The 12,593-nt window shown below is 38.8% G+C and overlaps 1 protein-coding gene across 1 annotated transcript in view; it reads right to left on the minus strand.

Annotated features, from left to right (window-relative positions):
• Window positions 1-12,593, minus strand: part of SVEP1 (sushi, von Willebrand factor type A, EGF and pentraxin domain containing 1) — a 212,757-nt gene that overhangs the window by 83,149 nt on the left and 117,015 nt on the right. Inside the window, exons 15-18 of the mRNA XM_002708072.5 lie at window positions 11,752-11,916; window positions 10,476-10,709; window positions 8,372-8,533; window positions 6,095-6,256 (exon numbers count right to left, since the gene is read on the minus strand). Coding sequence (XP_002708118.3) covers window positions 6,095-6,256; window positions 8,372-8,533; window positions 10,476-10,709; window positions 11,752-11,916 — 723 coding nt within the window. The remainder of the gene's footprint in view (window positions 1-6,094; window positions 6,257-8,371; window positions 8,534-10,475; window positions 10,710-11,751; window positions 11,917-12,593) is intronic.

Raw genomic sequence — 12,593 nt, forward strand, 5'->3', positions numbered from 1 at the left:
TCCTTCCTTTCTTTAATTCAATAAAGATTAGAATTGGCCATCTAATACTATATTCTGCTATTTCCATTTAACATTGTATCATAAACATTTCCCAAATCATTCCTCAGATCATAATTTGGTATATCCTTATGGACTTCCAACTTGATCCTAGAAAATCCCAGGAGTGTAAGTCTTCAATGATACAGTATTTCTGCATTTTTCCCTTGTAAAACATAGATTTTGTTTCATGTGTTCTAATGCTATGATTTAATAATGAAGTTTTATCTTGATTAACTTATGCTCCTTTTGAATTTTGTAAAAATAAAAATCCCTCCACCCTGTTCTTCCTCATTTGATGTTATTTTGCTTAGAATTGAACTTTTTCATAAATCCATTTTGCCACCCTCTACTTGCTTGCTATTTGTATTTATGTATCTGGTGGTCCTTTCATTTGTAACTGAGGCCATTGTTTTGTGTTAACACACTTTTTGCAAGAACATTCAGTTGAGTATTATCATTTAACCAAATTTGCAATTCTCTCACCAGTAATTGGTAGACTATTAACCAAATAAAAAATAGCCTCAAATGTAACATGAAATTGGATATCACTTTGATAAATTTTGGTTGTATTTGGCTGAGAGGCACTGAAGTAGAGCCACTGATGACTTAATTACAGACTGTGACCCACAGAAGGATGCACACAGAATATGCCCTTTCCTTATTGCGAACCAGCATCATTTGTAAATACTCTGAAGCCACTATAAACTGAGAAAACTGCTAAAATTATTAAGATCTGCCTGCATGAATGTGAGCATAGAAGATAGAACCCAAAGAAGTAGCTGCCCAGGGTATCAGGACACTTATCATCGAGGTTTTGGGTTATGATAATAAAAACGAGTCCTGCAGAAATAACTAGAAATTTGGTTGAAGAATTTATAGAGATACCTTGGAGGTTAAGGGGAGCAAGTAATGACCTTTCCTGTTTATTGGTGGGGAGGAAGCAACAATTTGCATAATCTCAGGAAGTTTAGAAAAAGTGCTTAAGAAAACTAATCAATCAAGTTTTCTGAGCATAGCTCTTTTAAATACTCAATTGACCAGGGGCCGGCGCTGTGGCGCAGTAGGCTAATCCTCCGCCTGCGGCGCTGGCATCCCATATGGATGCTGGTTCTAGTCCCGGTTGCTCCTCTTCCAATCCAGCTCTCTGCTATGAGCCTGGGAAAGCAGTAGAAGATGGCCCAAGTGCTTGGGCCTCTGCACCCACATTGGGAGACCAGAAAGAAGCTCATGGCTCTTGGCTTCAGATCTGCACAGCTCCAGCCATTGCAGACATTTGGGGAGTGAAGGAAGACCTTTCTGTCTGTCTCTCTCACTGTCTGTAACTCTACCTCTCAAATAAATAAATAAATAAATAAAATCTTATTAGAAAATACTTAACTGACCAGAAATCAGGAGTTGATTAAACAGATGGCAGAAGATAGCAATCATTAATATTAATTTAGAAAAGATTACATAAATTTGTTATTTGCATGAAATAATTTTAAACTATAGTTTATTCATGAAGAGCAAGTTAATCTATTCTTTGACAGATTTCAGAGTTCTAGGTAGAGCTCTGGATTTGAACAATTATGTGTAAACTTGAGTTTGAAACCTATATAGACTTATCTATTTATTTGAAAAGCAAAGTGACAGAGAGGGAGAGACAGAAAGAGAAAGATAACTTCTACCCACTGATTTGTTTCCCAAATGGCCACAATGTCTGGGGCTGGGCCAGACTGAAGCCAAGAGCCAGTTCATCATTTGGGTCTCCTGCATGAGTGTCAGGTGCCCAAGTACGTGGACCATCCCATCATCCACTGCCTTCTGGGGTGCAGAGAGCTACATTGGAAGCAGAGCAGCGGAGACTCAAACTAGCACTCTGATATGGGATGCTGGTTTGGTAAGCTGCTTAACCTGCTGTGCCACAATGTCAATTTCTTAAATGATTTTTCTGAATCAGATTTCCAAAAATAACTGCCTATCTGGAAAAAAAGTTCTAAATGGTTAAATTAGTTCATTTAAAACATAAACATTCTATTGGTAAAGATATAAAATTTTTGTTTGGGAGAATGAATGAGCAAGTATGAAAAGCTAAATACATAATTTTCATCAGTAAATTAAGATAAAGGGCGGCCAGCGCCATGGCTCACTTTGTTAACCCTCCGCCTGTGGCGCCAGCATCCAGTATGGGCGCCGGGTTCTAGTCCCGGTTGCTCCTCTTCCATTCCAGCTCTCTGCTGTGGCCCGGGAGTGCAGTGGAGGATGGCCCAAGTGCTTGGGCCCTGCACCCGCATGGGAGACCAGGAAGAGGCTCCTGGCTCCTGGCTTCGGATTGGCACAGCTCTGGCTGTTGCGGCCATTGGGGAGTGAACCAATGGAAGGAAGACCTCTCTCTCTCTCTGCCTTTCTTCTCTCTGTGTAACTGTAACTTTCAAAAAAATAAATAAAATCTTTTTTTAAAAAAAAATGAAATGAAAAATTTTACAAATAAATTTTTGGGGCTATTTTGTCTTCAAAATGAAAGAAAGATTATTCCTTAAAAATGACAGAATGCCAAAAATTACACTAAGATATAATAGGAATAGAATATTAAGATTAAAAATAAATTGCTTGTTGACCTCTTAAAATAGCTAACATGTTGTTCAGATATATCGTTTTTGGCATAGAAAGTGTCAAATAAATTTGCATGTGAAAATTAGTTTAAATTACATTCCAAGGACAGACAGCAGTCATTAGAGTATACTTTTCAGGAGTGGCCAATTAGCATTTAATGAATTACCCACAGTCCCCAAATTACACTGGTTCAATGTAATGAGTTTTCAATTTCATGATGGTGCGAAAGCAATAAATGTTTAGAAGAAGTGCTTTCAGCTTTGAATTCGGGCTGTTTTCTGGGTTAGTGAAACACAGAGTGATTCTCTCTTAGGAGTGGCAGCTCCAGGTCAGCCCTGCCATGAGGAGGGGGACCAACCAACACTTGCTCTGGTGTGCTGTGCTGTGATGCTAGGATACTCCGGGAGAAAGATGCATAAATGCACTTTGACTTAGGGTATTTTCAACTACCTGTGGGGTTTTCAGGACTTAATCCCATAGTAAATCAAGAAGCATTTGCATTTATACGTATATAGGCAGTCAACACATAAACACAAATTTGTCACATGTATTTATAAACACACATACAACATATGCTGCATAACATATAACTCTACACAGGTATGAACAATCATATATACTTGTACATACTGATAGTATTAGCTAATATCAATACAGTACTACACACACACACAAACACACATACACACACACAGTCCCTAAGGAACTAATGTAAGAAAAGAAGGGGGAAAGTTTTAAACAACAAAAATATGTTAAAGCCAAATTAAAAACAGAACACTGAAATGACCAGCAAAAATGTTATCCCATATGTAGTGTTCACTGACTGTATGAAGGACAACACATACAACCCTGGATTTAAGTGGATTTGGCCTTTAAGTGGGTTTCCTGACTACAGTTAATAGTACTGTATACTGAAAATTTGCTAAGAGTACTGTAGAGTTCAGAAGCTTTTGCCACACACACACACACACACACACACATACACAGGGTAACCACATGAGATAATGGATATATTAATCTGTTTGATAAAAATAAGCATTTCAGTACATATATCAAAACTTCATGTTGTACACCTTGAATGAATACAAAAATAAACAAAATAAGGCAGAGTTTGAGGTCAATGACTCTCCTTCTGACTTAACTTCATCCCAAAGAGTCAGTGTCAGAGGTCATGTCATCTTGTCGCCCAAATAACCTTTCCTTCTTTTATGGACAAGTTCATAACAACAACAGCAACAAGTGGTTTGGAGCTTACTCTTCAGATAAAAGTATTTTTTTAAAAAATGAAAAGTTTTAGATTCTTGAATTTATAGTCACCAACTCAAGAATACTTAATGGCCTAAGAAGCTTAAAAGGAAAATGCACAGATTATATTACTTTAATATAATAATATACTTACTTACAATTGCTATATTAATAATATTTTAAGTTCAACATGCTAAAGAAATGTAAAAGTCATTTATTAGAAAGATATATGATAAATTGTTCATCGTGTCCATAAGATAAATATAATAGAAAAATACAGAATATATATATGGGATCATTTTGAAATTCATACTTACGCGTATTTAAGTTCAGAGTAGAATAGTGTTTATCCAGGAGAACAGGAGTGAGTGCTGAGTTTTGTTACTCCCAATTCTCACTCAGTGACAAGCAGAATGTGGTTTAAATTCTGCTTAGCAATATTAGGAGAAACGGGGGCAGTTACCAGAACTTTAGAGGCTTTCTGGAAATTTTAATTGCCTAATTACAATAATTTGATGTTAGACAAACCTCAAGGCTTATTCAGAAAGTTAAAGACAAGAATTACAAATATGAACTTGCTTCACTGTAAATATCCTAGTTTCTTTTGTGGTTGCAGCAAGTGGGGGTAGGGAGAGAAATTTTTATTGCAGCTTTATTCCAAAATTAGTTTGTGTATTGACAAAATAAAAGACCCTTTAGAAGATTATATTTTAACCATAATGGGAAACTTTGTTTGACTTTAAAAAAAAATCCAAAGCTGGTATTGCCCAACAGACGTGGTTTGTGAGTTCCAGTTGGATCCTACTAAATTCTTTTCTTAACCCTTCAGTGACCCATTAGGTTCATGAAGATTAGAGGCCTAGTTCTTCATGTCTAACATTTATCTACCATGATTCTACTAGACTGAGATATCTTAAACAGATGGAGTATATAACAACCTATGTTTCAGAGTACTCTAGGTTTTCATTTATCCTTTTTCTGATGGTACAAAACTAATGAGGATGACATTTCCCAAGATGCAGTGTGGGCCACTCCCCTTACCACCACCACACACAAAGGTCCCCATGTAGTTGTTTTCTATGGAGCTCAGTCTCACTTAATAAGGGAAAGCATTTTAATATGGGGATTGCCATAGACGTTAGGTTTTTAAATATATGTTTAGAGAATGGGGATACAGTTAAATTAAAATAACTTCTCAGCTGGGCATGCTTATTTCATCCTTAGTGATGTGGCAGAAGTTGGCCAACATCTTTGCATTTTTAATCCAGTTCCACCAATGTTGAAAAGCAGCTGCAATTTTTTTTTTTTTGGAGTTTCAGAACTAGGTTGATCTTGACCATCAACCTACTTTCACTGTCATTCTAAGTTGTCAAATTTCATTTTTGTTCACATCTTTAGGAGTATTTTACTGGAAAACTATATTCAATAGAGATGTCAATCAGAAATACAAGTACTAAAAATTCCAACATTTATATGAGCATTTGCATTTAAACCAACAGTTCTCAGTGTGCAGAATCAGAATTACCTGAAAACTTGCTAAAAATGCATATTCCTAGGCACCTCCCCAGCACTAACTGAGTCAAAACTCTGGGGAATGAAGCCCAGAAATCTGTTGAGTCACACATACTCACTACTGAGAATTCATGAAGTAGCTCTTAACTTTTCTTGTTCCTTTAGAATCACCCAGGGTCATCTTCAAAAAGAAAATCAACGAATGCCCAGCTGCTGCCAGTTAAACCAGAGTCTCTGTGAGTGGAGACTGGCTTCAGTGTTGTAAAAATACTGCCATAGATATGAAGATGACCTAAGCAACTTGAGCAAATAATCACTCAGGAAAATCTTCAGATCACAAGGAATGAAATGTCATCATTCATAGGATAACACAATTTAGAGTTTCAAGGAACACTGGACAGGATCTCATTTTTAAATGAGGAAACTAGCTTCCTGGTCTATTGTATTTCTGCCATACCATGAAGCCACATGTATTTTACTGTTTGACACCTGAGAACAAACCCTGTACTTCTGTGCTCCTAATAACACGACCTCTGTTTATACTTAAGTACTGATTGTCTGAATTTAAGAACTCTCCTAGAAGAGACAGTTGTTTACATTCTTTGCTTACAGTAGACCTATGGTTTTGTGAAAATATTCCACTTCTCCATGCACGCACATTATCTAGTAGGTGTAAAGAAATATCAGTGTCTAAAGCTTTGATAACCTCCACAGGCAGAAATGTCCACAGCTCCTCTCTTCACAGTTGAAGTGTTCTCTGGACATAAGAGGCAGCTCCGGGAACCAACTGCTGGCTGGTAAGTACCCAGGGGACATGATTCACAAGTCTCCAGCCCATTGGATGAGTAGGTGCCTTGTTTACACTGAGCTAAAAAGAAAAGTGTTGTATGATTAATAAAAGTGATATGAATCTGCTCAAACTTCGCTGTGCAGGATAGGCTTCTGTGCATTTGAAGTCAGCATAGAACAAGGGACATGAAGAACTCCTGTTAGCCAAACACACACAATATAGAGTTCCAGGCTCCTGACCCCTACTAAATTTTAGGCTTGTTTCCAGTTACTTCTGTTATTTCTTATCACAGTATCTGATACATAGAATGTCTTCAATAAATAGTTTGACAGCTACATTCCAGAAAGTCAATCTCATAAGAACAAGTTGTACACTGGGGAACTTGTTCAAGTAGAAGTTTTCAATTCTTACACTATTCTCCTGGGTGAGAGAAACAAAACCCCACATTGGGTTAGAACCTTATATCCACCACAGCACTTTTGCAGCTCCAAAAAGAACTGGCTTTGGCACCTCCTCCTACCTGTAAGCACAATTCATTTGAGGGCTGATAGGGAGCACAAAATCCATTAAAATTTTAAAAAGAAAAAAAAAAGCTGTATTGGAAGCAAAGACAACAGCAATTCGGAGATGAAATGCATCAGAACAAACTCAATACAAAGTATGAAAGACTCAAGTAAAAAAAAAATTCAAAACATGACCAAAGAACACAAAAGGCACCAACTCATAGATCCAACTATTTACATGTTGGCCACTGAAACATATTGGAAAGATGCACTATGAAGTCACTGCTGTACCTGCAGATAGGAAATAATCTAAATATTTATTAACTGAACTGGTCAATAAAATATATACTTGGATTTGTCAAAAAAAAAAAAAAAGAAGAAAAGAAATTAGTGATATCCTGCCATCCAGAGAGGCTAAGCAGCTTTCTAAAATTCCTGACAACACCTTGTGGTAGAGGACTGGGGCCGGAAGCCCTGACTCTCAGGACATTGCCTTTTCTTTCTGCCCTTGAACTTCACAAGACGCTCCTATTAGCACTGCTAGCATTTTTAGTGCATTTCCAGTCACCTAGCTCTGTCCTGGAGTTTATATTTGTCAGTAAGCATCTGCACCTGCTTTGCAATAATGCAAAAAGCAGAAATTTTGAAATACCTTATTTTAGGTGTGTCTTTTGTAACCTTAATTAGGAAAGAAAGTGCTTCCACCTGAAACTCTCACTGAGACTAATAATGGAAATATTTTGAAAACATAGCATATTTTAGCAGTAAGCATATGTGTTCGTGTATTTCCAAGAAAGTGGAGAATTTGTCTCACCACATCAAACACTATTCTAACAAAGAGGAATCCAGTGACTGCTAAGTGTCATGAATGTCTGTTCTACTAATTATTGTAGAAAAAATATTTTCTTGTATCAAGAAAAAAAATTTGGGTAAATTGATAAATGTGGATTGGAGTTTGATTTAGAGAGAACAACGGAATATTTCCATAAGGAAAGACAAATGAACTTTTTTAAAGTAGGGGAAGCATCACGGTAATATTTATAATTAAAATACAGAATGAATGAATAAATAAATAAAAAATACTGCGTTCAGTTGTGCTCTTATTTCATCCTCTTGGCCATGGAGATTCCAAAACTGTGACAGGGTTCACAACACCCTACAGCAACATCTGGTAGCTGGGTGCACTGAGTATTTTAACCAGAAAGAAATTAAGAAAGCCACAGAAGCATGAAGTTCTCTGCCCTCTGCCTGCCCTTCTCCCCAGATAAGATCTTAAGACCCTCATGTGAGAGATGCCCATCCCCTTCTCAGAGGAAAGCCAAGTTCTTTCCTCTGAAAACACAGGGACACAGGGCAGAATCTGCAAAAGTGGCTTTGCTAAATTCTCCTCTCTGCCTATTTATTGCCATCTGATCACACCCCCTTTGTCCAATCACACCTCTCCACAAATACTCACTTTGTCATCAGACTTAGCACAAAAATACACGTTTCCTTGTTTCTTGGGGTCTTCACTTCTGAAGGCTCTCCTGTTTTGTACAGTGTATGCTATCACTTTCTTTTGGTCATCTGTCTTTTTTTTAGGGGCCATGGCCATAGATCTAGTGATAAGTGCAGACAATAAACCTTTCTTCCCACATGGCTGGAAACAAAACTCAGTTGCCTCTGGTTAAAACGTCCACTAAGCCTCTACCTTTACATTCTGAGACGCTTCTGGAATGGAGATACTCAGTGTGGGTCCCAGGGGGACAACGCTTGCACTCAAGCTGTCCTTCTTCATCTTGGTAGGATCCCTTCCGGCAGCTCTCGCAGACAGAATGCTCCGCAGAATAATAGGTCCCCAGAGGGCAATTGACTGTGGAGAAAACCAACAGGAAACACTGATTGACATAAGCAGGTCCTGACACACAAAGGGGCTCTCTGTCCTACGGCGTGACAGGAAGAAAGCATGCTTCCAGGTATTATTCCTTATGGGTGAAAGACTTCCTGAAATGCATTCCTATAAGCCAACGGTTTACTCACTCATTTTGGAGAAAATTCAACATTTTGTTAATTAAGCTTACAGCTTATGTGACGGGGGCTTTAAGCATGGGTTAAAATGAAGATAAACCAAATCATCATTGAAATATACTGCTAACAAAGAAGATGATGCCAAGAGGAAAGGATAAAACAACGAATATTTAGGTGCACTGGAGGCTTTGCAATCTTAAAAAGGTTTTCTTAGCTGCTTCTCTGAATTCTTTCCCTATAAAACTGGCTACCTGTCACTGGAGTATCACAGACCTAAAAAGAGGCATAAGTGGTGAGGCTAACAGGTGTGCTAAGTACAGCATTGTCTCTCTGCTTGTAGGAACTGTGGCCTGCTGAAGGCAAGCCTGGGCAGACTCAGTCCCAAGAGCCTACTCTGGAAACTTCCTTCGGGATTTGGCCTGCAAGGTACTTGGTAGGTTTGGAGTGCTTCAGTAATCCAAGTAAATGTGGAACATGAAATTCATTAAAAAGGCTGCTTTCAAAGTACTCATAAGGACAGGACACTTGAAATTAGTGCTTAGGTGGCTCTAAGACATTAACATGTGTAATAATCATCTGGGAACTTATTTCAAATGCAGATTCACACACCGAACTCTGCAATGACTCTGCCTTGAGTCAAGATGCATTCTATGTGATGCTGGCACAGGTAGTCTGAAAATGACACTGAAACAAACAGGTCAAGGCAGTTCCCGACTGTTATCCACAAGGTGGGAAGCAAGCCAAGAGCAGGCTCCAAATCACAACAATTTTACTGTGTTTTTCATGGGCAGAATTTGTCACATGGAAAGCCCATCTGAGCTCTTAGAACAGTGATAAGGACCATGGGAGACTACTTCCTGGATGGGCCTCAAGAGCCACGTCCAAAGAGAGAGTAACACTGGAGTGTGTCATTCAGACCAGCTGCAGGTACAGAGTGAGGCCACCGGAGATTCCTTTTCTCTAAGTGATGACTTCTTCAAGAAGCTTCTTGGGGATATTCCCTGTGGCATTGAGAATAGGAATTCAGATTGTGGCAATCAGAGGCTGAACGTTAAGGAGCTGTGGGAGGCAGCATGAGAAAGGACTGCTTCACGAGCACAGGATCCCCTTTGGGGGTGACAACAATTTTTGGAAATAGACGTGATGGTTGCACACCACTGTGAATGTACTCAGCGTTGTTACATTGTGAACTTTAAAACGGTTAAGTTTATGTTATGTGATTTTTTTACCTCAATTTAAGAAAAGTAGCTCAAAATAGTTCATTGGTGTTGGCTGCCTGGGTGGAAATCTTTGCTACACCATGTATTGTTTTAATGGGTAAGGCGTATTGGGTAAGTTCTTAGCCTCTCTGGTTTCAAGGTCCTCATCTGTAATTTGTGCTTCATAATCATTGTAGCTCAGAAAAGTGCTGCACAGAATTAAATGCTGGCTGCTCCACAGACACACAGAAGGGAAATTATTATTGGAGCTACTGCTGAAAGCTACTTGGTCTAAGGCTCTCCAAATAAAAGTAGGATTTAAGCCCCTCACTTAGATTCCTTGTCTTGCTTAGTAGTGGTTCCTTAGCCTCTTGAGGCAAAAGGCTAATGAAAACAACCACACAATAGCAACAGGTTGGTTTCATTACCCTTTATAATTGTGAGACAGCTCTGCCCACATTATCCCTTTATAATTGTGAGATACATTTATATATTTTATATATATACATTTATATTTGTGAGATAGCTCTGCCCATCTCATTGGATCCAACATGCGTGACATATTTGTGATGCCAGGGACAATCTTACCACACATACGCCCTCGTAGCACTGAGCCTGGCCTGCAGAATAGGAAAGCCTTTTCTGTCTCTAATGAATTGCTCTCCGCCACAAGCATTTCAGAGGCAAGCTGGAAGGAGTACATGGGCTCTTTATTGAGGGTCCTTTTCAGCCGATTCGTGATAGTCTCCAGTGTCTTAATGAGTCGTTGCTGATTTTCCAATTCAAGGGTATCATTTCGTTCATCTGGTAATGGCACACTAGCTGAGATAAAAACAAAACACAATAAAACATAACCCATACAGATGGTATTGCAGGAAGTCATTTGTAGCTAGATTTTACCAAAAAGAAATTGAACAACTAGTACATGGATAATATTAACAATATAATTTGTTTTAATTCTTCTCTTATACAATAGGTCCACATCACATATTTTTTTTGGGGGGGGGAAGTCTTCATTATAACATTAAATGGCTATAAATTTTTTCCTTTTAAAAGCATGCCCAATGCAGTGGCGCAGTGGGTTAACACCCTGGGCCTGAAGTGCTGGCATCCCATATGGGTGCTGGTTGGAGACCCGGCTGCTCCATTTTTGATCCAGCTCTCTGCTGTGGCCTGGGAAAGCAGTAGAAGATGGCCCAAGTTTTTGGGCCCCTGCACCCACGTGAGCGACCTGGAAGAAGCTCCTGGCTTCTGCCTGCAGATCAGCATAGCTCTGGCTATTGTAACCAATTGGGGAGTGAACTATCAGATGGAAGAATTCTCTCTCTGCCTCTCCTCTCTCTGTGTAACTCTTTCAAAAAATTAATAAATTTTTTTAAAAAAAGCATGCCTTAATTCATCATGCCAAGATGAGAACAAAGTGGCTTTCTTGTTGCTGTGGGAACCATAAACTGCACCTATCAAAAAATGAGCAGTAGGTGCTTAGCCTAGGAGTTAATAAGTCCACGTCCCACATCAGAATACTAGCTCTGATTCCCCATTCCAGCTTCCTGCTAATGGAGACCCTGGGGGCAGTGGTGATCCCCAAGTAGTTGGAGCCTTAGCGTGGATTGAGGTCCCAGCTTTTGGTCACAGGCACTTGGGGAATGAACAAGTACGTGCAATTAATATCCCTCTCCTCACCCCTCCCACCCTGCTTCTCAAATAAATAAATAAAAATAAAAAGTGACGACAAGACTTATTGATTAATGTGTTCTCTCTAACTCTCAGCTCCGAGATCCTTTCCTGGTAACGATAATAAATGGGAGACTTGAGAAATAAGTTGCCAACCAAGAATTTCACATAATATTGCTTTTCTCCTTACCTGTGATATTGAAAATAAACTTAATTTTGTGGTCAGATGATGGGATATTTCTTTTAATCCGCGATGATCTGGCTTTGTCAATACTCGTGGGTGTTTCTTGCACAGTGTCCAAGAAGTCATGGTAAGAGTAACCCAGCCTGTTGGCTGCACCCCAACCACCAGGTCCTGAACAGTCGGGGCAGAGAAACAAAAGGTCATACAGTTACATCTTCATCAATGTTTAGATTCTAGTGTTGTCATAAGCCAAATTGCACTTGATCATCCCCTAAACTGACCATAATGTACCACATCTAGGATTTGGTCTATAATCTTATATCTGGGGCACTTCTAATTTAATTTAGATTATCAATTAATTATACTAAAAGAGGAAAGGAAAGTCTCTATGGGGCTGGTGAGGTATTTCTATCATTCTATCTCTGAGTTAGTAGTTAGCTGTCTCTCTTAGCTTTATAGGTAAACAGGAGGCAGGGACAGCACTCTAACCAATTCTTATTTCCCTTCAAGGGTTATTCCACTAAATAAAGTTGGTTTTATAACTTAGTAAGCCTAAAATATATTTCCTTTTGTGAATATTATTCTACATTGTGTTTTAAAGTGGGGGTAGTTTCCAAGGGTAGCATGTATGTTAAGTGTTTATCTAATGCACCACACTGCATGTGCCATGGATGTAGAAGGATCCTCAGATAACCTTGATACCACTGTGATGGACTTCATGGATTCAGATTGTGGCTTCTCTGCTTATGAGGAATGTTGTATAATCTTAGTCAAGTTATTTGCCTCTTTCTGAATCTTGATTTCTTTATAAAATGAGAGAATGAATCTTACATCATAAGGTTTCCTGT

The sequence above is a fragment of the Oryctolagus cuniculus genome, chromosome 1 (genome assembly GCF_964237555.1).
Source record: "Oryctolagus cuniculus chromosome 1, mOryCun1.1, whole genome shotgun sequence".
NCBI classification, from domain to species: domain Eukaryota; kingdom Metazoa; phylum Chordata; class Mammalia; order Lagomorpha; family Leporidae; genus Oryctolagus; species Oryctolagus cuniculus.